This window comes from Acinonyx jubatus, chromosome B2 (genome assembly GCF_027475565.1).
Source record: "Acinonyx jubatus isolate Ajub_Pintada_27869175 chromosome B2, VMU_Ajub_asm_v1.0, whole genome shotgun sequence".
In the NCBI taxonomy this organism is placed as follows: Eukaryota; Metazoa; Chordata; class Mammalia; order Carnivora; family Felidae; genus Acinonyx; species Acinonyx jubatus.
Window position 1 is genome coordinate 134,599,277 of NC_069385.1, and position 24,814 is coordinate 134,624,090.

General features: G+C 45.5%; 3 protein-coding genes across 8 annotated transcripts in view; 2 read left to right on the forward strand and 1 right to left on the reverse strand.

Moving 5' to 3' along the window:
• SIRT5 (sirtuin 5) overlaps positions 1-1,295 on the forward strand; it is a 39,552-nt gene extending 38,257 nt beyond the window's left edge. For all 6 annotated transcript variants that reach the window (XM_015071373.3, XM_027040319.2, XM_027040318.2 and 3 more), the window contains one exon: positions 771-1,295. In XM_015071373.3, coding sequence (XP_014926859.1) covers positions 771-846 — 76 coding nt within the window. In that variant the 3' untranslated portion in view covers positions 847-1,295. The remainder of the gene's footprint in view (positions 1-770) is intronic.
• A 3,311-nt stretch (positions 1,296-4,606) lies between these two features.
• NOL7 (nucleolar protein 7) lies at positions 4,607-9,376 on the forward strand. The gene is made up of 8 exons (XM_015071357.3): positions 4,607-5,217; positions 5,312-5,372; positions 6,017-6,075; positions 7,724-7,755; positions 7,996-8,077; positions 8,648-8,769; positions 8,848-8,925; positions 9,199-9,376. Exons 1-8 carry the CDS (start codon positions 4,952-4,954, stop codon positions 9,273-9,275), a joined length of 777 nt encoding a protein of 258 aa, XP_014926843.2. The 5' UTR covers positions 4,607-4,951; the 3' UTR covers positions 9,276-9,376.
• Positions 9,377-10,061: 685 nt separating this feature from the next.
• The window catches only part of RANBP9 (RAN binding protein 9), a 90,440-nt gene continuing 75,687 nt past the window's right edge, over positions 10,062-24,814 (reverse strand). Inside the window, exons 11-14 of the mRNA XM_053223170.1 lie at positions 22,893-23,014; positions 21,082-21,233; positions 14,425-14,536; positions 10,062-11,054 (exon numbers count right to left, since the gene is read on the reverse strand). Coding sequence (XP_053079145.1) covers positions 10,924-11,054; positions 14,425-14,536; positions 21,082-21,233; positions 22,893-23,014 — 517 coding nt within the window. The 3' untranslated portion in view covers positions 10,062-10,923. The remainder of the gene's footprint in view (positions 11,055-14,424; positions 14,537-21,081; positions 21,234-22,892; positions 23,015-24,814) is intronic.

Below are 24,814 nucleotides of genomic sequence, written 5' to 3' on the forward strand. Positions count from 1 at the left end.
AATTTTTCTTCTTTGTCCCTGCTGTTTGCTCTTTATGTTTGTTTCTTTCTCCTTTCTGACTGTATATACGTCAGTTAGTCGTGAAGTCCAGTGGATCGCTTGAGGGGCCTGTTCAGCTAAAATGTTCATGGTCTGTGTGGTCCATGAGGTTATTTTTCTTTAGTCTTTTTTTTTTTTTTTTTTTTTTTTATGTTTGTTTGTTTGAGACAGAGCGTGAGCAGGGGAGGGGCAGAGAGAGAGGGAGACACAGAATCCGAAGCGGGCTCCAGGTTCCGAGCTGTCAGCACAAGCCCGACGCGGGGCTCAAACTCACAAACCGTGAGGTCATAACCTGAGCCGAAGTTGGAAGCTTAACCAACTGAGCCCCCCAGGCGCCCTTCTCTTGTCTTTAGTGCACGAAAATGCTCTTTTAATGTAGTATATAGATTTTGTAAAACTCAAGTTTCAGTTATGAGGTTGGCAATACGGTCATAAAATGCACTTTACAATTATGTCTCCCCTACCCCTTAAAATAAAATTCGTGTTTATGGCACCTGAATTCTAGGCTGTTCCTTTCCTAACTAAATCCCCTTGATTTCTGTGGCCGACCTGTAATGAAATGTCTACATCTAGAATTGTCAGAAGCTAGTTTGCCAAGAGTGGGGACAAAGTTCACAATACCGTATTTGTGAGATTTGGGATTTTACTTTGGATACAACCACGCAGTGTGTGAGCAGCTGAAGTCGTATGTTCATTTTGCTCCTAACTCTGCTGTATTTGTCCTGTTTCAGGTTTCACTTCCAGGGGCCTTGCGGTACCACTCTTCCTGAAGCCCTTGCTCCTCATGAAACTGAAAATGTGTCTTAATTGGCCCCGGGGAAAGAAGAAATTGTGGCACATCTAACTAAGTACCGGGCCACAAACAGAGGCGAAACAATCATGGGGATGGTGAGCTAAATGTTAGAAAATCTAGAAATAACCTCCGATTCCCTGGCTGGAATCCCACCTGATGATAAGTGATGGCAATTTAGAAGGAACAATTTAGAAGGAACCACGCAAACGTGGTTAGAGGGAGAAGTCAATGAACAGTGGAGTTGATGCAATGTTATTTTGTGTGAACTTAAACACAAGATATCTCTGATGTGTTTGGTTGGTTATTGGAAGGGGATATTTTTGTGATTAGATTTTCTTTTAAAGAAGCAGTTGTGCTGATTTTATTGTTGCTATCTGGGCAAAGATAGGAGTAGAGGGGTCAAACCTTGGTATTTCTAATTTTTGTCAAGTTTTGGTGGAAAATAAACTCACTCTCTACGGTAGGTGATTTATTGTATAAAGATGCTACCCCAAGAGATGTCTTTGTTGGGGGATTTTCCTTTTCGGTGTTTTCCTCGTTTGTCTGTCTTACCTCACAGTGCGTGGGGTAACCCTACAACAAGAAGTCATGCAAGGAAGGAAGAGAAAAGTAGCACAAGACAGAAAATCAGGGGGCACTTGGGTGGCTTAGTCGGTTGAGCGTCTGACTTCGGCTCAGGTCATGGTCTCGCAATTCATGAGTTCGAACCCTGCGTCGGGCTCTGTGCTGACAGCTCAGAGCCTGGAGCCTGCTTCAGATTCTGTGTCTTCCTCCCTGTCTACCCCTTCCCTGCTCAGGCTTTGTCTCTGTCTCTCAAAAACAAATAAGATAAAAAATGTTAAAAAATTTTTCTAAAAAGATAGAAAATCCAGATTAAAAAAAAAATAAATGATGCAAATATATGGACTCCAAGGGCAAACACAGCTGCCTAAAGTTGAGCGCTGGCCTTCTTAGCAGCCAAGGAGGAAAGGGGGACGTGATCGCTGTTTCTCAATAACATAAACACAGAAGCAAATGGTCTGTGTAAGGTGGAAAAGCCCACCAAGCTTTCCCAGACACTGAATTCTGAAGCTTTTTTTTTTTTTTCCTGTGGACTTTAAAAAAATTATGCCCATTCTACCTTGGAGTAAAGTAGTAAAAATACAGCTCCTGCTCAAGCCTCACCATCTAACGCCACACCCAAGGTCCCGGAATGCCTGCTGTCTGGCCGGACCGGGAAGAGTGGTCTTTAGGAAACAGTGGAGGGAGGTCAGCCCTACCTGGGTCCCTTAGATGAGGTGGGTTCCCTGGGTGATCACACACTTGGGCCACGTTGCCTCAGCCCCTTACAAAACCGCATCTAATGTTACACTGTTGGCTTTCGTAGAAATAGACAAGACACGGTCACATAAAACTTTGTACTGCATTTGCAAGTCATAGCTTTTCATAAATCCCAGAGGTTCTTTGCTTGGGCAAGAGGGGTGTTCATAACCTACAAGGAGTCTGAAAGACTGGCCAAGCATCTTGAGGGCTCGATTCCCACTTTTCATCATTCACTTTTAATAGTTTTGTTGTTGGGCTTCTCAAAGTTAAATGCATACATTTTCCGAGGGTTAGCGATGTCAGAAGTCAGCATACTGTCTCAGTGAGTCTGATTATATATATTTTTTCAAGTTTTTTTGCGAGAGAGAGAGAGTGCGCACATGTGCAAGTGGGGGAGGGACAGAGAGGGAGGGAGGGAGAATCCCAACCAGGCTCCACGCCACCAGCGCAGAACCTGATGCAGGGCTCGAAACCATGAACCATGAGCTCGTGACCTGAGCCAAAGTCAGACACTTAACTGACTGAGCCACTCAGGCATGCCCCGCGAGTCTGATTACATTTTTAACCTGTAATTTCTATCTGACGAAAGCCCACGTATTTCGGAACTGTTCTTTGCAACTCTTCTCATCCTGGGCCTTTGGCACCAGTGGCTTTTTTTAGTTTTAGTTCTTAGTTTGATTCGTGTTTTTTCATTTTTGTTCACGTTTTGGTTTTGTTAGAGAAGATGGAAAGAAAGAGTTGAAAATACAAAATGTTTGTGAGGTAGCATTATTTAATTCAATTTAATGTTTACTGAATGGCTCCCATATGATAGACACTGGAAATAAGATGATCGGCAAGATATGGACCTTACCCCTCCAGGAGTTCACAGAATGGTTGGGACAACTGTTACGTAAACTATTTTACAGTGTGGCAACTACAGTGAAGTAATATGCCCAAGATTCAGGGAAGAATGCAATTAGAGATGGGTGGAGAGGGGATAGGGTAGATATTAAGGCACTTTAAGAGGAAGTCAGCCTTGGGGTGCCTGGGTGGCTCAGTCGGTTAAGCCTGCGACTTCGGCTCAGGTCATGATCTCGTGGTTCGTGGGTTCGAGCCCCGCGTGGGGCTCTGTGCTGACAGCTCAGAGCCTGGAGCCTGCTTTGGATTCTGTGTCTCCCTCTCTCTCTGACCCTCCCCCGTTGATGCTCTGTCTCTGTCTGCCTCAAAAATAAATAAACGTTAAAACAAAAATCTAAGAGGGTCAGCCTTGGTGGCAATGTTTGAAGTATAAATAGTTCCACGTGGAGGAGTATCAGAAAAGGAAACAGCGTGTACAAATGCATAGCAAGTGTGAAACAGCTTGGTTTGTTCAGAGAGTGACCAATCACTTAGTGCTGTGCAATGGGTGGGAGAAGATAAGCCCAGAGATCAGGAAGGGCCCTGTGTGCCAAGAGACAAAATATACCCGGAGGCGGAGAATATAAACAACACTCGGGTTGCATTCACTAAGTAACGGTGAAGTTATTCTTCTACCAGATTCAGGATTTGCGACCACCCGCCACTGTTCAAGGCTCCTGGGGTTAAAGCAGGGAACCAGACCAGGACCCTATTCTCACATTGCTTACATCCTAATAGGGGTGCCCGATGATCAGCTGTCAGAAGTGGTGTTGACGAACAACGATGAACAGAGGTGTGGACAGTCCAGAGGGCAGGTGGTCAGGGGAGCCTGGTGGCTGAGGTTGCCAAGCACATGTTCGGTGCTGAGGATTGATTGAAACCTGCATCTGTCAACTTGTTCCTGTCGGCGACAGAAGGACTGGAAGGCATGGAGGTCCTATTGCTACAATTCTTCCCTTCGAAATGCCACTTCTTTGGGGTGCAGGGAGTGAAAGGAGCTGACTCTACAAATACTGATTAATTAGACTGTGAAAATTAATAAAGAGAAACCTCACTAAAATGGAGCTGGGAAGTTGGGCAAGGGCGGTCTCACGCTCTACCACTTGCCCTTACTTGCAAATCCAACAGTGGACCTGGCAGGTGTATGCTGCTTTACAGGAGGGAGAAAGGCTTTCGTCTTCCCCCAGCAACAGCCCAGCCAATGACAGCGTGACAACTCGCCCAATGAGAAGCCACTGTTAGTTTGAACTCCCAGTTTACTCCAATGGCCTTTTAGTTTGTAACAGCCCCACCCAAAGGTTCCCTTTCCTTTATAAAGAGCGATCCACGCTTTGGGGGTACTTGCTGTGGTTTTGCCTACCGCCTGTTTGTCGGAGGTTGCAACTCTCTACGATTCCTGAACAAACCCATTTTTCGCTGGTAAAACAACCGGCAGTGTTATTTTTTCAGATTAACAGGACCAAGCGGATCCCCGTGGTAGGTTAGGGCCGCCGGGGCTTGCGGTCACAGGTTTCTGGGCACTGGCTGGCATAGCTGGCCACTGGACCGGAGGTGGGGGGGGGGGGGGGAGCCAGCCAATCCTTCTGCCAGCCTCCCAGCGGAGGACGTCTCACGATGGCTCTTCCCCTCCTGGAAACGAGCCCCATCCCTGCCCGCTCTCGCAGCCGGAGCGCGAGCCACTGCTGCGGGGCGGAGAGGAATCCAGGTGGGATCCCAGGCGAGGAAAACATCCTACATACAGAGACGAAAGAAACACAGCCGGCTCTCTTTAGGCCACGCCCTTCCTCCTTCTGCGCCTGCGCCTCTGCTGGCGCGCGGCCGTCTTCGCATCTGCACCTGCAGGGGGCGGCCTAACTCGCGTCGCTCTTTCTTTGCGTCACGCGGCGCTTGCGCGTTGCTTCCGGGTCAGAGGCCGGACGGCCGGGCGCTGTGTGGGCCATGGTGCAGCTGCGGCCGCGCGCGTCCCGCGTCCCGCCGTCGGCGATGGTGGACGAGGGCCAGCCCGCCTCCGAGGAGGAGGAGGAGGCGGAGCACGGCCTGTTGCTCGGGCAGCCCAGCAGCGGCGCGGCCGCGGAGCCGCTGGAGGAAGACGACGAGGAAGGGGACGACGAGGAAGACGACGAGGCCCCGGAGGAGCTGACTTTCGCCAGCGCCCAGGCGGAAGCACGAGAGGAGGAGCGGCGGGTTCGGGAGTCGGTGCGCAGGTTCGGAGCCCGCAGCCGGCCGGGAGAAGCCGCCCTCCCCCCCACCCCGGCCCGCGCGTGTCGCCCCGCACTGACTTGTCACTCTTTCTCTCAGGGACAAAACGCTCCTGAAGGAGAAGAGGAAGCGACGCGAGGAGCTGTTCATCGAACAAAAGGTTAGAGGCTGGGGAGGCGTCTCCGTTTCAAAGGCACCCCGGCCGGGGCAGAATTCCCAGGTTTGGCAGGGAGAGTCGCTAATATTTCTGGGGACAGCGGCGAAAGCCAAGGCGCTCGTGCTCTTTGCTGTCCACCGATTGAAAATGGGAGTGGGAAGAGGCGGGAGTTTGAGATCATGGGGTTCTCCCCCTTGTACCAGCTCACCGTGACGAGCCTGGTGGTTTAGTCTCGCGGAGGTCGTTTCTTTACCCGAAATTGGGTTGCTGAGGTACTTTGCAAAGTGAAGGCTGTACCTGGAGTATCTTTGCTTTGCTGTCTGACGTTTGGCAGATTGGCCACAGACAGCCCGCTCAGAGGGACGTGACTTGACTGCGCTCATCGCAGAACAGTGACCTCTGGGGTGGAATACAGGGGCCAGCCTTCCCAGTCTTGGCTCAGTCTTCCCAAGAATGCGTTACAGGTTCTGAGCTTCCTGGGCCCACTCCTTCCACAGCGTAGAGATCGCAGGGGCAGGGAGGGTTCAGCCTAATTCATTTCTTGCTCTAGGTGTAAAGCTGTGTCCTTAGAGCCAGAAACTTGAGAAGCAGCCCAGGGTGTGTCATGTATCTCACCTCTGATTAACTTTTAAATGTTTTAATCTAAGAAAAGGAAACTCCTTCCGGATAACATTCTAGAGAAGTTAACTACAGCCGGACAGACTAAGTAAGTAATAGATCTTGTTATATACGCCTTGCTTAGACACCTGTCTTTGGATGCTTATACGGGTACACACGTTTGTTTGAATCCACATAATAATAAAGAGAATAAGACAGAAAGCTACACAGTAGGTGGTTGGATTTGGTGGGAAAGGTGGAGGGAATTAACTCCACTTTTCAGTCTTCTGCCACTTTTTAAAAAAAAATTTGATGTTTATTTTTGAGAGAGCAAGCGGGGGAGGGGCAGAGAGAGAGGGAGACGCAGAATCCGAAGCAGGCTCCGAGTGGTCAGCACAGAGCCCGACGCGAGGCTCGAACCCACGGACCGCGAGATCGTGACCTGAGCCGAGGTCGGATGAACCACCCAGGTGCCCCACCACTTTGTGTTCATTCCCACAGCAAACTCTAGCCTCCGAGTTACTGATTCCAGTGTGTTCAGTCAGGGGACGGTTGTGCTCCTGTCATTGTACTAAGGGCAGGGGAGACGGTGGTGAGTAAAATGATGTCTTGAACTGTATCGGCTAGTGGAGTAGCAGGCACATCCGCAGGCTCTGAGGCTCCTCTTGTCCCTCGACAGCTTGCCTTGGCCGCTCCCCGGCTTCTGTTTCATTCCTCTCATTTAGCAGCTGTGCCCTGTGCCGAATGTGTAAAGGCCAGTGCAGTAGTTCTCGGCCTCCTCCAGCCCTCGAAATCAAACCTTAATAAATTTAGACTGCCAGATACTCGGCAATTTTTTCATATTCTCCTGGCCTCTCCTGACTGCTTTATTAAGTTCAGAAGTTTAGTCCTGTAGTTTTTTTCTTTTTTTAATATTTAAGAGAGCGTGCAGACAGGGGAGGGGAGGGGGAGGGAAAGGGAGAGAGAGAATCTCAGGAGCCCGAGCTGGGACTCAATCCCACGACCCTGGGATCATGACCTGAGCCGCTCGCTTAGTGGACAGCCACCCAGACACCCCTAGTCCTGTATTTCTTGCCTAGGCCAGCGGTTCTCAAAATTTTCAGTAAAAGGCTTTTCCAAAGAGCTATTCAAGTTCTGTAAACACTACCAGGAAACATACTAACAATTGTTACCTGGGGCACATTCCCCTTTCCTCCTTAAAAACCAACCTCAGATCCTTAGTGTAGCTTTTCTCCTGTGCTGGTGTTTCCACATGGGAGTCTCCTGTTGTGTTTTGTCAGTTCACATTGGCCTCTCGTTAGACCACTGCTCTTCCAGGCTAGTCCTGGTCTCCATCCTTGTCTTTGTGTCTGAACTGCTGAATTAACCCTTTGTGATTCCTCCGAGTAAAAGGAGGCGGTCTTACCACGTTTTCACTTTGTATTTTGAATACTGTATTACAGAACTCGTTTTTCCTGAAGTCTTTCACTTTACTGTTAACCACAGCAATCTGCTTCTGCTGAAGTTTGCTCATAGGCTTTGAGATCTTCACTTCTGAGAAGATACTCCCTCCCTAGCGTATTACTAGTTTGGGAATTGGTAGCAGTGCCCTGGGGAGGGCTTTTGCTTCCAAAACTGATGAACGATCCTGAGTAAAAACCGAGGGTGGTGGTAATGCAAAGGGGAGATCTTTGTAAAAGCAGATGAAATTGTGTTAACCAGTGGGGTCATCGTTGCTATCTGCCTTACCAATCAGTGTTTTTATTGTTCTTCCTTAGCATCAAGAAATCATCAGGAAAGTTGAAAGAAGGTATGAACTATTCTCATTTAAATAACTTCTCTTGTAAGTGTCGGGTACATTTGCAGATATTTGCAGCCAAATGTTTGGCCCGGAGAGAGTGTGGGAATAGGCCCGGCCAAGCGTAGCTTGGCCCGTTGTCTCTATTTCTTACAAATAAAGATTGCACCCAGATTGGTACTAGTGGATGTTTAAAGTACAGTCCAGTAAATGTTCCTGCTTTGTTTTACATATATAAACTCAATTTTTTAGCGAATTTGCAGAAGGAAAATGAAGACTGTGACAAAGGAAGTGATTCCAAGAAAGCTAAAGTACAAAAAGTACAGTCTGTCGGGTAAGGAGGGTCTTTCTTCTTTTCAGAGAATGTGAAGCTGACCTGAGAGAGAGTATTGGCTTGTGGGGGGAAAATCGTTTCATTATAGTAGTTTCAGATTACCTTCTCTATGGGAAAACCAGTTCTGATATTTGCATAAAAATAAGACCTCTGCCTCCTAAAATGGAAACGTTAGTCTATTTGTGTGTAGTAAAATAGCCCAGTGATGTCATTTTATTCACGATCTGCACTTACAGAAAATTAGGATTTTGGGGTTTTTTTAATTTTTTCTTTTTTTTAATGTTTATTTTTGAGAGAGAGACAGAGACAGAATGTGAGTGGGTTAGGGGAAGAGAGAGAGGGAGACAGAATCCGAAGCAGGCTCCAGGCTCCGAGCCGTCAGCACGGAGCCCGACGCGGGGCTCGAACTCACGAGCGGTGAGATCATGACCCGAGCCAAAGCCAGACACTCAACCAACCGAGCCACCCGGGCTCCCCTTTTCACTTTAAGCAGCTAACAAAACACTTTTTATTTTCAAACTCCGCATGTTCTCAGATTTGCTCATTTTGACCTTTTGTGTTTGTCACCAGCCAGGATAAAAGCTACTTGGCTCTAAGGCTAAAAGGTCAAGATCTGCGAGATTCAAGACAGCAGGCAGCAGAAGCCTTTGTACAGAATTCTTTATATGGTCCAGGAACCAACAGAACTACTGGTAATTTCTTTACAGACCGTCTGTCTCACTTTTTACTGCAAATTAAACAAAGAAGTGATAGATAATTCTCTTTTCTAGTAAATAAGTTCCTGTCTCTTGAACATAAGAGGTTACCAGTGAAAAAGGCTGCAGCCCAGTTTCTGAATAATGCTTGGGGTAAGATCCAGCTCCGCTCCCTCAGCTTTTTATATATTGCACACTTTCTTCTAAGGAGGTAGTAAATACTTAAATAATCGTGAGATATCCGTTTTTTCCTTACAATGGCTTGTGTATTAATATCTTGAAGTTGCTTCTAAAACATAGCTCAGCGTGGTGTATCTACTGTACAATTTGATTAGTGTTTACATTCATAGAATCTTGAAAACTTTGGAATTGTTTCTTGCGAATTTCGTATCCAATATTCTTACTGTATAAAATTTTCTATTCTAGGAACTCAGAAAAGACAAAATGCGAAGAGGTTTAAAAGACGGTGGATGGTCAGAAAGATGAAAACTTCTAAGAAGTAAATCAAATGAAGTAAATGAAGGATGAGAACTTGTATGTGTAGGACTCAGTTATTTGGGTTAGAAAATGCTCTTAAAAAGATCTAATAAATGATTTATAAAGAGTTTTGAAGGGTTACTGCAAAACTCGTAGGTCTGTTGGGGGGAAGTACCCCATCACCTCTCATCCTTCAGGACAGTCCTGCCTCGTAGTTTCTGAGAACGACGTTGGAAGACAAACCGGTTCAAAAGAACGGTTTCCCTTTTTTATGAGCGTTTGCGCATTTAATTGAAAGCTCGTCTTCCACCTGCGGTGTTGGGTGCACAGCAGGGCGAGAGAAGTGGGCCCTGGGGTGTTTTCAGCTGCAGCTCTCAGCTGCCTTGGTCTCGCAGAGGTTTTGGTGCTCTGAGGGGCATTTGTTTCCCAGGCTATGGAACAGGAAGGAAGTACCTGAAAGCTCAGTATCTCAGTGCAGTAAGTATTTCTTCTCGAGGAAGATGGAAGCCTCCGTGCAGAGTTCATTAGCCGGAGGATTTGGTGATCCTGGTTAAGTGTTACTTCTAACCAGGTTGGGCGGGTGTGCTTTGGTGGCAGGCCACGTGCCATCGTTCCTACTGTAGTTACAGAAACAGGAGATGAATTGCCTGTTTTCTCGCGGCAGCACCCACAGCATCAGGCCTGACCCTACTCTAGGGAGGCCAGTAAGCCGAAGGCAGTCTTGCGTTGCAGAACTCAGATTTAGAGGATTGCTCTAATTCTGCATTAGAAGCGTGCAGGCACCTAATATATAAATTCAATTGACACTCTAGTATCTGTAATAGTAAATTTTTAATGGCTGGTTAATTATATCACTACATTTTTATTGCAATATAGTACTCATTTAAGCACTTAAAAATGGAAGGTGTACAAAGATTAAATTAAGACACGGTAAATTGACTAAATATTTGGTTTTTATATAAATAAAGGTCATAACCACACTGTTGACATGTAATACTGTTATAATACAACAGTTAAACTTGTGAGTCTACAACAGAAGTCGTCTGTAGTTAAACAGGAAACAAAGTTGAAAAAGACCATGTTAAAACAAAACTACTGGGACTAACAGGTCGGGATTGTAAGTAGCAACAAACATATTCACTCAGCTCCTGAGTATTTCAAGTTTTACAGTACACATTAAAAATGATTTCTTCCATCAACACTATAAATTCAAACTGTCGGATGTTTATGCGTTTTGCAAGTTACACTGATTGAATGCTTATATGGGAGCGGGGGTCAGAGCATCTCCCAAATTGAAGTTTACATCACCCACATGCTAACACAAACACAACTGGTTCCGTTTCCTTCCCCCCTCTCCCCCAAACAAAGGCGGCAGGATTTTTTGGTTTCTTTTAGGTAATTGTTTTAAAGGATTTGTGATGATCAATTTGAACGTCTGAAATTCAGTAATATTGAACTCTTAGACAACTAAGAGGTTAAAGATGGAAAATAATTTCTCCTAACACCAAGTTAGAAAATCATTTGCATCATGCTGTAAACTAGGAAGCAATGTAAAGCGACAAAAACCTGTCCCCAGTACATAATTAAAAAATCTAAATTTCAAATCAGCAGAGCTGGTCTACTTCCAGGTTGACTATATGCCACAATGTACACGTGAGCTCCTTAAATGCATAGCTAGTGTAGGTAGTCTTCCACTGTGGCAAACGCACAGGATCCGATTCCTGACCGAGCCATCAGTCCTAGACATTGTGTGGCCTGGCCCATTGCTAGGGCGAGTGGAGGTTGCTTTGGCAGATTGTGGGTTTCTGAGGAAAAATGATTAAAAATGGAAACAGCAATTAGCAAGACATTTCCCAAAAACTTCTCAACGGGGAAAATACTGCATTACTTGAAAACGTACCCCTGCCTATACTGTTCTTAATTACCTCACTAGCAATGGTCATTTCTAAGCCAGTCATTAACGTCTTGGCCCTGCTACTCAGACTAGGTGCTATGGGTACTGAGTATTCGACTCTGAAGGAAAATTCTTGCAGAATTCGACACTTAAAAACTTCCACATTAACTATGATGGGAAAGAGGTCCGGTCTTACCTGATACTTACAGTGGGGAGTAAGGACTATTTAGTATTTCTCTTTGACTTAAGTCACTTGACCTAACCGGAAAAGGCCTCAGGCTTAAAGTAAAAGTTTCACCGATAAACTCCTCCCCTTCTGGGGATAGAACCCACCAGAGGCTAATTGTCTCCAAGGCATATTGGTGAATGTTGCTTGGGCTTCTAGGGAGCAAATGGTGACGGTGGCCGTGAGGCAAGACAAAAGCAAAACCACCCTACAACGTTGGAGGGAGTTGACTTACGGTTGGTAGATCAAATATTTTTTAAATTGCCGATAAATTTGTTCTCCGTGTCCTACATACCAGAAGTCTGCAAGACTTCAAGTTCTGTGCCAGAAATGAAAAAATGAACTACTGGTGAAACTGGCCAAGTTCCTAAAGATCTCTCCCTGGGTGGAGATGTCCAAGTTTTAAGTTGATTAGATTCCCAATTAATAAAATCACTCCTCAGTCCTTTGTAGGCATAGCGGACAACAAAGGGCAAAGACCATGATACTGGCAGGTAAGGCCACACTCCATACTATCCTATTTTTATTATTTTAGAGGGAGAGCGCATGCACGTGAGTGGGGGAGGGGGCAGAGGCAGAGAGAGAGGATCTGAAGCAGGCGCCACGCTCAGCCCAGAGCCTGACACAGGGCACGACCCCACGACCCTGGGATCATGACCTGAGCTGAAATCAAGGAGTTGGACGCTCAAACGACTGAGCCACCAGGTGCCCCAATTTAATTCTACTTTTGATTCCAAGGTTGCAATGGGGTGGGAGAAAGTTCCGTAAAGAATGGCACCAAAAAATAAAGGAAGCAAATTCAGGATTTAAAGGTACAAAAGAACACAAAATAGGATCAAGAATTTAAGAATGGAAATCTGTAAGAAAAGGTACACAGATCAGTGAGAAAGTATGGTTTGAAAAGGGGTCTGTGGGTTAGGATTAATAAAGTCCTGGCTATTCTTTGGCGAGACACTGTTTAGCTACACTTTGATGGTGCTACAGTTTTTGCCAGCTCTAAGCAGGACGGACTTTATAGTTCTGTCTTGAGTCCAGAACAATTTCAGTTTTACACAAAATCAACATGAAAAGGAATAAAAAATGGAAAAGGAAGCTTTTTTTTTCCAAAATGTCTGATGGTTCACAGGGAAGTAACCTTGCTGGAAGATAAGCATCAGGAGGCATGTGGTTATAAGCACCTTTAAATTCTTTTTGGATCTGGAACTGACAAGAACTAACATACAATTAATATGTAACAACTTTAAGCACTAATTACAGATGGTACTACATAAAATAGCATGGTATTTATAAATATTCACATATTCATCTACAGTAATTTATATTAATAAGCCTGTCATTAATTTTGCAGGAATCCTATGAATATAAATTTAAGCACTAGGTACAGCTGAACCTATCTACCAGGTAGCACAGTGAGAGTACACAGATCTTTAATGGCCCTACAAAATTTCATATTTAATCACTGAATTACCTTAAAGAACTCGACATAAACTATTCCAAGAAAACTGGTTACTTCAAATATTCTTCACAAATCTGATCCTTAAATATGAAGGCTGTGATTTCAAAAAGACCATTAGAGTAAACCATAATTTGCCCTACAATCTCAGCATTACTACTGAGTTCCGTTTTTACCAATAGAGCTAAGTGGATTTCATATAACCAAAGAGAATACAACACGTTAACCAGAGAAAATTCACGTGATTTATTATATACAGATTCTAAATTTATAGAAACCCCACCAAAGACGCTTTTTTTTTTCTTACCGTTATTGCAACCCCCCCCCCCCACTGTTCTACTTTAACACAAAGAATTCACAGTTCGAACCCTGAGAAACACCAGTTTGAACTACACAGACCCGCTTCCAGCTGCGGTTTTTGATACGGTACAGGGATGTAGCCGGCTCTTCCCTTCCGGTTTTCTTCACCTCCAGCTTTATTGTAAGCATCCAGAACACAACACGCGTCACATACCAGATCTGTGTCTATCAAGGGCTCCTGTTCTTGGCAGGGCTTCCCGCCAGCAGCGGTTAAGTTTTAGGGGAGTCAAAAGTTACACGCGGATTTTTGTGCTGGGGGGTTGGTGTCCCAACCCCCACTCGGTTCGAGCGTCAACTGTAATGAACTTTGTAAGAGCAGATAAGGCTCATGTAGGAACACTTGCTCCCTTCACATTCTAGCCATACGGTCCCTGGCCCGCTGCAGGTCTCCCTGCTCGCTCTTCGTGGCGATGCTCTCGCGCACCTGAAATGGTCTGAAACGTGTTGCTATAAAGCTCCCAACCGTAACAGGGCCGAGCAGGAGTGGGAGCCTCATTTTACCTGGGGATTTAGCCTGTAAAGTCAGGTCAAAAGCCACTCTTCTTTAAGTTACCTTTGAAAAGAATCTCCGAGAGAAGATCATAGTTTCACGTAAACCGCCCTGTACGGTTTATACATAAATGCACAGAATGTTATAGCATTCACAGAAAAAGTATTTGTTCGGGACATGAGTCCTGTAAGCATACTCTGTAGTGAGTTGCTTACAGGGACAGCAACCGACCAGGGGAAGGGCAAACCGGTCTCCCTCCGTGCTCGCCTCTAGCGAAGTCTCACTACCGAAACTGCCGCTCTCTTCCCCCGCCCCTCGCTTTTTATCCGGTAAGGGCATAATACGGCTGAATATGCTGAACTTTCCTGCAAATACGGTGCCACTCCAAGGGCTGGTGCTGGCAGGGCAGTCACACGTCACCCGGAAGTCCCTCGTGTCCGTATCTTAAGCACAGCGGAAGCTGCGGTGTGTGTGGCTCAGCCCAAAAATGCTTACACAACATGCACACACAGACTTCCATCTTCCAGACTTCCCGGGGTATGATCCCAATATACCGTTGTGGTTTTTTTTGTATTATTCTATTTGAATCCATTTAATTTTGGAATTGAGAGGGTGGAGGGGAAGGTTTCTCTATTTTGAAGTAAGTTTACCCTTTTTAAAATGCAGAAATGGTTTCTACGTGAAGAGTTTACCAAAATACGAATCCCGTCTCAAATATGCAGACACTCTGGCTGCAGTGACGCTTCACTCACCTAGTATTGCACTGTTAAGGGCTGAGCACACAGGTTCTCTCTGAATTGGGTCAAGCTGATTTCCAACCGGGCTGTTCCAAGGATCCGAGTAAGCGAGTAAACTGAATGCATCCTGTTGAAAACACAGCAGTTTGGTTTTCAATTCAAATGCTTCAGCTACCGTCCTCCCCACGGCTACAAAGTTGAGAGACGAGTAAAATAAATACACAGCTTTCCGGCACAAGGCTACGGTAACACTCAAACCCATTTACCCCAATGATGATGAGGCTATATATATATATTTTTAACAAGATTATACAACAAAGCCTAATGGGTCTTCCTTCTTTACTGTAAACAGCCAATCTGAATCTGAATCTTCCCCCATCCCTACAACACATACACAACGGCAAAATTAAATTCTGGTGGAACGGGCTAATTAAAGAGGAAGACAAAAACATTCAGATGCTCTATAATTTATCACCACTGGTATGAATCTGACATTAAAAGGACAGAGCCTATTTATTTTCTTAAACAGATGTGGGGCCGAGATCCATCTCCCTGGATGTCATTTTCTCAACCTCAGGACCAACAAGGTAAGCTGGCTGCCCTTCAGGAACATTCAGTGGTTCCAACCATCCTCGAGACACCCTTCCTAAAGGGACGGACAAGCGGTCTTCTCAGTCAGTGACTCTCAGTCAGTAAGCACTAACCGCTCCGGGACACTGGCAGCGTCCGTTCGTTCTAACCTCTCGGTACAGGAGGTCGTCCTCTTTTGCCCAAAGTCCATGCCCTAATCCGGGGCGGTGTTCCCGAGAGAGGCGAATGACAGGACGCCTTCCCCGATTCAGAAGGCCTACGTAGGACAGTGCTTAGGAAAGCGTCAATGAATTCGGTCAGTGCCACTTTCAAAATGAGGATTACGGACACGTGGGAGACTGGACTTTCTGAAGGAAAGGATCCCAGGTCCAGCTGCCCGGACGTTCCTCCGCTCAACTCACCGCTGCTCAGAGCGGCCTCGGAGGCCGGGCTTGCCGGTCAGCTGTGCTCTGGCCCTTTCTCACCCCACGCAGCCTGCACACGGGGGAGCCCGGAGGAGGGCTGTCCACACAGCCGGAGCCGCGTGGCCTGAGGCTACCGGGCGGGGAATACACGTGCCTCTCAAAGAAAACGTGTGCGGCTGGTCCACGGTCTTCCTTCCGCTGCTGAATATTTCATGGGTGGTAGATGGTTCGCCCCAGTTTTTATAATGAAAGGTCTCTGAAAGGAAGATTTCTTTCTTACACTATTTTGAGTCCCCTGCAGCTACTCACAGACGCTGGGAACAGGGAAGCAGCTTCACACACCCGCCCATCACAGGACCTGCTTCTTCCAGTGCATCGCACCGAGCCACCCCGTTCTATTTCCTGGCTCCCCCACCCCCGCCATCCGAATTTACTGATGGAAAGAGTATTAACGTCCTGTATCCTGGGAAGCTAACTCTAGCCACTGATCTTCGCTCAAGACTTAATTTACCCCACAGCCACCTAGTGAGGTACCATCCCCATGCTACAGAAAGCTACCTGAAGTATACCGAAGAAGTGTTCAAGGAACAACTGGTACCTAAAAACCTCTAAGCACAAAACCGTCCTCTTGGGTCTATACATCTGGACACGCAACCAAAAACGAGAAAGGTTGTGGTCCCAGATCTCAAGGCAGACTGTTCTTCTGTTAACACCTTCTTCTAGTATTTCACCAAAACCTCATGGAAAAAAAGGTAATGATGGTAATAATTTATCGTGCACTAATACCGGGTGAAGCAATGTTTCGAGCCCTAACGTGGAGAATCTCATTTTATCCTCACAATAACCTTAGGAGACGGACACTGTTATGCCCATCTTACAGAGAAGCAAACTGAGGCAGTGAGAGCTTAAGGGCACACAGTTAGTACAGAACCTCTTTTAGTAAGATGCAGCTTCTTTTAACTGCCAATCTAAATATCAAGATGAAGAAAGTCTAAAATTTAGCTCTAATACTTTCAAAACAATTGAGTATTATTGCACACAGCTGCCAGACCCTGAGGACACAGAGAGCAATCACCAGGACCTAGTCATTGTGCCAAGAACCCACGTGGTCTTACGGCGAAGTCAGACATGTAAATAAACAATGGACAGGGTACTGCTTATGAACATGCAGTATTTTGTGTCACATGTCACAGTCCCAGAGAGACCCAAACTACGTGGAAACAGGCTGAGAGAAAGAAAGGCACGGACGGAGCCAGAGGTAAGGGGGGTTAGATCCTAAAATGTCCCCAAAGGCTTAAATTTTTTTTTTTCCAATACAACAATGGAGCTTTAAATGGAGGACTGATGTGGGTAAGACTTGACTTCAGCAGGATCCCATCGCAGCACAATGGAACGGGCTTGGAAGTCAGGTGAAGCTATAAGCAAGAAAACTAATAAAACCTTAAAAGAAGAAGAACAAGAAAAAAAAAAAAAGGCTTATGCCACCAGGTTCCCTGAATATCTACAATTTTCCTTTCCAAAGGGAGTGAAATCAGGGCAGCAACATTAATGTTTTAAATCCTGCAGTAAAACCTAACTGATGGTGGTGACCAAAGAAATGCAAACAAGCGATTTTAAGGTCTGAGCTTGAAGTCACTAAAACAGACTAACACAGGAGTACTTCTGGCACTTTCCTTTACTACTGCTGTAAGCTGGGGGAAGGTTTCTGGAAAACAGTATAGCAATATATAGGAAAAGCCACAATAATCCCAAGCTTTGACTCAATCATTCTCTTTCCAGGACTCTATCCCGTGTTGTAATTTTAAGGAACAAAGACGCATGTATAAAGGCATTCACTAAAGCATCTGAATAAAAGCAAAAAATTGAATAAAGCAACGCTTAAATGAACTGACACAGCAACTCAAGAGAGTAGCATGTAGCCATTTGAAAAGAACGAATGCACAGAAACTGGGAGTACATTTTTAGGACAATGACAACACCACAAAATGGTATACTTACTATGTAAAATATACACACGGGGGATTTAAGGCACAAAACTGAAACTCTGAGGCGTGGGATTGTGGGTTACTTTTCACTTAAAAACAAACAGATCTCAGTGGGAATAACTTCTGAGGCAAACGTGACGTCATTTAGGTAGGAGTCTCAAACTGTACTTGTAGTTGGCTTAAAGTCTGCAGCAGTTTCTAAACAGGGCTGGTCTTAAGTCGTTCTGTTTTGGCTTCAATTGCCAGCCGGGGCTGCTGCTTCGTGTGCGACTCCACGGTCCCTCCGGCCAGAGCCTCAGGACGCAGCTCCTGAACAAACTCAGGTAGCTGTCTGACAAGCCACTGGCAGGCGTAGGGAGGTGAGGAACAGAGAACAGGAGAAGAGGAAAGGAAGACAGAGAACTGGGAAAGGTCAAGGGAAACGGGCGCTGCAGGGCGCCCTGCCCCTCCCACCCATTTTTACCGCACACGGGCCACCCCAGGCTCTGCACGAGGCCTGCTCCCCAGGACCCTGGGAAGCAGAAGACAGTAAAGCATTTAGGGAACTCTTAGCTTCACATTTAAAGGAATCTTTCTCTCTACAGATGCCTGTGTGATTCAGATGCTTACGCGGATCCACACAAAATTAAAGATAAAAATTACCCACTACAATCACACGTGCCCTGAAATGAAAAATGAAAGGGGATGATTTCTAAACCTTCTCAACGATGACAAAAAAAAAAAAACCACCTCTTCATGTTGTCCTCAAATCCTCCAGCTGTTCTTCGGGGACTTGTAACTTGGATCAGTCAGTCATCTTGTCCCCACGTGGATCAAGGTAAGTTTGGGGAATGGGAAGGAAGGAGTTCAGAATATTAAGAAAGTCTCTTAAAGTAGTAGCTGGCATGTGCTTAGAAGTCAGAAGTGCAAAATCAAAGCCATCCACACTCTTTAGATGAGGAAGATGAATTACATCTTCACATAATTCAATATATAATCAAGGACTATCTTTGAGAAGAGGCCACATCAATGCCATTTTCTCAGCTTATGCACATCAGCATCAAAGACAGTGAGCTGATTAAGTGAAATCTTACATTCTGAAAGGCACTACATAAATCACATTCCTTCATCATGCACAATTAGCATAAAGTTTTAACAAGAAAACAGTCAAGATGACCTAGCGTAAAAAAGCACATGAATTCTTAGAAACATTCCGTATCCCCAAATATCCCCTAAAACAGCAGTTCTCAAAGTACAGTCCAGAAACACGGGTTCAATCTAAGATCCTTGCAGGAGGTCCCGGAACGTCAACACTGTTTTCGTAATAAAACTGAGAAAACTCTCTCTCGCCTCACCCTCACTCTCATTCTCTCCTGGCCACACAGCGGGGTTTCCAGGGGCCACGGGGCCGGTGACAGTGACAGCACAGCACATCGAGTGCACAGGTAGGGACGAGAATCCAACTTCCCCTCCATTAAGCCTGGCAAATGTAAAGCGATGCCATTCTTCCAAAGTTTCTGGAAGTTATTTTTCGTAAAAACATTCAATGGGTCCAGGATTATTGGTCAGGAGATTAATCATTTGTTTTAATTTCTAGTATGGTAAGTATCAATAAACAGAACCCATATAAACAAAACTCCTGATAAACATTCATGAATAGCGAGGTGCCATGCGCACTGGGTCTATTTAAAGGGGGCGGAGTTAAGTAAAGGCCTAGTCTGACCTCAAGGAATTCTTCACCTTACAGGGCAAACGTGGGCAGCCATACTCCTAATAGGTGAGTGTCTGGCTTTAATTTATTGTTTTTTTTTAAACTTCAGTATAATTAACACACGGCGTTAGAATAGTTTCAGGTGCACAATATGGTGATTCAACAATTCTACACATTACCCAGTGCTCCTCAATCCCCACCACCTGTTTCACCCATTCCCCAGCCACCTCCCCTCTGGCAACCAGCAGTGTGTTCTCTAGAGTTAAGAGTCTTTTTCTGGTCAGTTTTCTTTATTTCTTAAATTCCACATATGTGTGAAATTGTGTGGTATTTGTCTTTCTCCAACTTATTTCACTTAGCAGAATACGAAGTCCATCCACGTTGTCACAAATGACAAGATTTCGTTCTTTTTTATGGCGGAGGAACATTCGTGTGTGTGTGTGTGTGTGTGTGTGTGTGTGTGTGTGTGTGTGTCTCCCACTTCTTTATCCATTCACCGGTTGGTGGACACGGGCTGCTTCCCTAATTTGGCTGTTGTAGACAATGCTGCTGCTATAAACACAGGGGTGCATGGATCTTTCAGGATTACTGTTTTCATATTCTTTGGGTAAACACCCAGGAGGGGAATTGCTGAATCACATGGTAATTCTATTTTTAATTTTTTGGGAGATCTCCAAACCGTTTTCACAGTGGCTGCGCCAGTTTGCGGTCCCACCAAGCGATTTGACATTTTGAATGAAAAACTGTTTAAATTACATATTCCACCAATTTTATTTAGCATAAAAATCATAATTAACTTCCTTTTTTTTTTCTTTTTGGGGATAGCTCAGGGTCGCCACCAGAAACCGCAGTTGTGCGATCCAGCGGGTGAAGCACCGCGCAGAGCAAATACACCGCTGCCCCCGACGCTACAAGACCGCACGCCGCAACTGGCGATGTACGTGGGTGGTTCCTTCACCCACCATCCTAGGCTGAGCAGGTGGTGTTCCGTCTACACAGGCACCGTACGGAGGCTCCGGTGCAGGTAGCTGTTTGGGTTTTGGCCGCTTTTAGGCCGCGTTTGGTGCTGCTAGGTGGTGCTGACTGTGGCGCTGAGGCTCAGTTTGGGTCAGGAAGGGCTGGCAGAAGCCTTGCTCCTGCCACTGCACCCCAGCATCGGCCTCAGGGCCACAGCACACGCGTCTCTCCTTTTAAACACGCAGGAGAAAATGTTGCTAACGAATCACCTCTGAGCCCAAGCTGATGCAGGATTACAAAAAAAATGCAACAGCTAGGCTAACATGTCATAGACTTACAGGGCTGTTGGGACTTACGCGAGTACAAAAAAAAAACCCTCTTGGAGTCTTAACATCTCTACAACTAACAGCAACGGCGACTTAAGGGAGGGAAGAACTCCATCCGCAACTGACACGCAAACTTGTGACCACCGTACTAAACCGCTGAAGTCCTAGCCATCTTACCATCTGTCATGCGCATCAATCCAGAAGAGATCTGAAAAGGTATTTTATCTATCTGGGGTTGTGAAAGTGCCTCAGCAATCACTGTCAAAATGAAAGCCACGTAGTACACGTTCAATCTGCTGCAGCCCTGAGCAATGTTTATGGAAATAAAAATATCGCAAACTTATAGTTTTATCAGCAAACTCACATGTCTCCTAATAAGTCTGCCAATTTTACAGCTAAGAAAATTACAGTAAGTCGACAAAGGGCATAAAATGCTGACAGGCGGCAGAACTGGGATTGAATCCCTACCTTTACTGATTTATTTTTTTAAGTAGCCTTCATGCCCAGCACAGAGTCCAACGCGGGGCTTGAACTCACGACCCTGAGATCAAGAGCTGAGCTGAGATAAAGAGTCGGATGCTTAGCTGAGCCACCCAGGTGCCCTGAATCCATTCTTTTCACCTGAAGCCCAACAAGAATTCCTAGCGCTCAGTGCTTTACAAAATTAAATTTTAGTTCCTCTGACACATCAACAATTTTTCAAGGACAAACAAATCTACCTTCAACATTTTTTTATTTGCTGTGTTCTTGCCACATTCTCTCCTCAGCTGTTCACTCATGGCTTGTAGCTCTCTTCCAAAGTGAATCATTCTTTCTATGGCGGCTTGACTTCCTCCACACAACTGGCGTCTTAACTGACTCGAATCAACTTCTGTAAGCAAAACAAACGGGTATTTTACTTTCTCATTAAATGGAGTGCCAGGGAGAAATGAACATCAGTTGCTTACAACATTTTGTACGTTTCATTTAGTAATTACTACCTAATAGTTTATGTAAATATGCGGTTTTCTTTTTCACTTAATAGGAAACATTGCAGCTAAAAGGTATACTTTAGGTCTCAAGAATCTAGGCTCTCCTCTCCAGCACGCAGGTCAAAGTCCGCCGAAATCGCCTCCATTTAGGATGCCCCTGGCATATCAGGGAAAAGTGTAGAAGACGTTAAACACAGTTCTCTAAAACTACATTAAGCAGCATTAAGGAGAAAACAGCACTGCCACTCCAGCTACTCTGACTGACACAGAGCAGAGACGGAAAAAAAGGACTCCTCCAGGTGAAAAGCTAAAAGACTCCAATAAAAACACAGAAGACACCAGGGAATCGCAGGATTAATTACACACTTTGAGAAAATAATTGTTTAGTATATATCTTGGTTGACAATAACCGCTGATCAATAATGTAACTGTATGAATCCCTAATAACATATAAATTCTAACGATGACGATCCTTAACATTTACTAAGCACTTCCTTTATGCCTACTAGCTTTTCACAAATTAGCCCTTTTAAGCTTCACAGTGGCCTATGAGGCGGTTGCTATTATTACCACACCCATTTTACAGATGAAGAAACTGAGGCACTGTGCTCTTAAGTAACTTGAGCAAGGTCACACAGCTTGTAAATGGCAGTTGCAGAATTCAAATCCAGGTCATCTGGCTCCAGAACTCTCAATCACCATGCTCTGATTATACTCTGAATGTTGAGGGTGCTGGTATCTGATAGAAGAAAACTAGGCTGCCTTCTCAACTATACCCCTTGCTGGAAAAATGGATTTTACACTGAACACATAATCCTCAACAACAGTCCTCAATAAGGACCCTTTAACTCCCAAATACTCAGAAACCTAACGTTGCCATCGAATTCAGGCAAAAAAGAATTTTTAAGCTCCAATCATTTTCATTCTCCAATCGATGGGAAAGTTTGCTGATGGTTTAACATTATGGTACAATTTACTATGCAAGTTACCAACAAAACAAAACTGTGTGCTAATGTACCTTTCAGCCACATAACTTTGGGGGGGCCTGGGGGAGGGAGAGGGAAGGGGGGGGGTCATACTGAAGCACCTACTATGTGCCAGGCACTGAACTATGCATAGTCACAGATATTCACATTAAATGAACTTAAGAAATTGATTTGAATTTATAAAATCAGCTGTACCCATTTGGCCTTCACTGGCTATACTGAAGCCAGTGTAAAAACGTTCATTTCCCCAATCCCAAGTGTCCTAAAAGAGTACGCTAGTAAGAGTACGCTAGTAAGAGTACGGCTGCATCAACGCCAGCACCAAGTTGAGCCGAAGACAGTCCGGCACAGAAAACCGGCTGGAACTTAACTTCAGAAGGCACTGGAAAGCACCGCACCCTGCAGCAGCCCGCGCTCACGAGGCAGTTTACGGGATATGTGCTCTTGTCAAATCCCATGGCACATACATCGCTAAACGTGATTTATGCTCATCAGCTGTGAATCAATACAAGTAAAAGCATAACCTTGTAGTCACCATTTTTTATTAAAAACGTAAGAAATATCACTGCAGACCCATTTCGGTGTCACAGTCTTCCATTTCGTGGTCATGTTTAGAGCTACCATTTAGGAAGCCGTTGGATGAAGTCTCTCCAACCCCATTGGAGTAGTGCTCTGTCTCCATATCCACATCATTACTGGAAATAAAGAAGAAACACCTAACTTTAGAAATCACATCCTCGCAGCGTAGTTTGCAATAAATTCCTACTCCTAGCCTCCTCATAGACTGACTTCATAGGGCAACACAGTCTGCAAAAACAAGGTATTTGGTTCTATCCTGAATGTCTTCAAAGCCAGTAGGTAGCCGACTCGCAACAAAGTCGTACTCCTGGAAGGAGGAAAACAGCGTGCGTCCTGAAATGCAGCGGTTTCCTGACTCTATATCCGTATGGACAAACTCCTTTTCACATACGTCTCACCGTGTTTCCAGGTCAGATCTGCACTTGGTTCTGTGTTCATCAGCTCTTGCCCCCGGGTGCCCCAGCCTCACACCGCATGCATTTCGAGCAGTCAGGGCAAAAAAGGGGAAAACTACCCCGTCGAAACAAACCATTCCCCGATCCCACTTCACCTTTCTCGTGCCCTCATCTTCATCCCTTCTAGAACGAGGTTTTCTTTAAATGGCCTGGACGGGGTGGCATCCGTCCTCACCACTCAGAAACACAGCCTCCCACCAAGGTGAACGGTGATCTGGAAGACCACTCTGGCTCGCCCTCTCACACCCCGGCCAGCCCCCACCGTGATTTTTCTCTCGCAGGCTTTCTCGCTGGCTACGGAATCTAAAAAGCACTGCTAAATCCTCATTTTAAAAATGTGATTTTGGGTATTTAGGTTGCTCCTCATTTTCCCTCAGGTCACATTTACTGAAGAACAGCCCCGTGCCAGTAACTGTGTCTGGACACACACTGAACTTGTGGGCGCGCGCACTCGCTCTACAAACGACAAATGCCTCCTCTTGAAGACTTCTCCAGTGAAGATCCAGGCAGGGATTACACGGCCCAGAAGGAACGCGTGATGACAGTGTAGGAAATATTTAAATGAAAATACACTTTTCTCATTAAAAAAGCAACCTATATTCATTCGTAGGAAAAAAACCAACACTGAACGCAGACAAGCAAAACGCGCTCTGCACACACACCACCAGACGTAACCGCTGGTAGCACCTCGGGGTGAGTGCGTGAGTTTGAGTGTGTGCGTGTGAGAGCACTGCTTCCATCGGTGAGACGTGTAAGGCAAAAAGACACAGATCTAGGAAGGAGGGGGCAAGGGCCCCAGGATGACTCCATCAGGCAGAAAAGCTCGCTGACTATATCTTGATGAGCTTTGACAATGAGAAGAAAAATCAAACTTTAAAAAATAATGTTTAATGTAATGCAAATTGTTGAGATCATAGCTCTTAATGATCTTAATATACTAACACTTGTTTCTTTCTTTCTTTCTTTTTTTTTTGACAATTCAATTCGGTATTTGGGAGGGATTCTTTCATTCAACACACACTTAAGAGCCCCTGAGCCCACACTGTGTGTTGCGGGCTAAGGTTACAATGAGACGGCCTCCGCCCTCCAGGGGCCAATAGAGGACCCACTGGGAGGGAGCCACCACCTTTGCTGGGGATGAAACAAGGAAATCATCCTGGAAAGTGACAAGTGAACTCAGTTTTACAGCCGGCTGAGAGGAGGGGATGAGGGAGGGCGGAGGGAGCAGTGTTGCAGATGGGGCAGCAGGGGAGGGGGGTGCTGACAGAAAAAGCACACGACTGGAAGTCAGGATTCCTGGGACGCAGTCACTGTTCTGCAACTTACTAGCCACGAATTATTGACGTGTATTGTTGACAACAACAAAGTATCGCTTACTTTTCTGGTTTTGGCTCTCCATCTGTACAATGTTTTAATAGTTAGTACCACCCTCGCTACTTCGCAGTAGGGCTGTAAGGAAAG

Bases quoted from the DNA above. Each gene is read 5' to 3' on its own strand.
- NOL7 (XM_015071357.3), top strand. From the start codon at position 4,952: ATGGTGCAGCTGCGGCCGCGCGCGTCCCGCGTCCCGCCGTCGGCGATG. The intron at 5,218-5,311 runs GTTCGGAGCCCG...TCTTTCTCTCAG, and splicing joins GTTCGGGAGTCGGTGCGCAG to GGACAAAACGCTCCTGAAGG. The intron at 6,076-7,723 runs GTAAGTAATAGA...GTTCTTCCTTAG, and splicing joins ACTACAGCCGGACAGACTAA to CATCAAGAAATCATCAGGAA.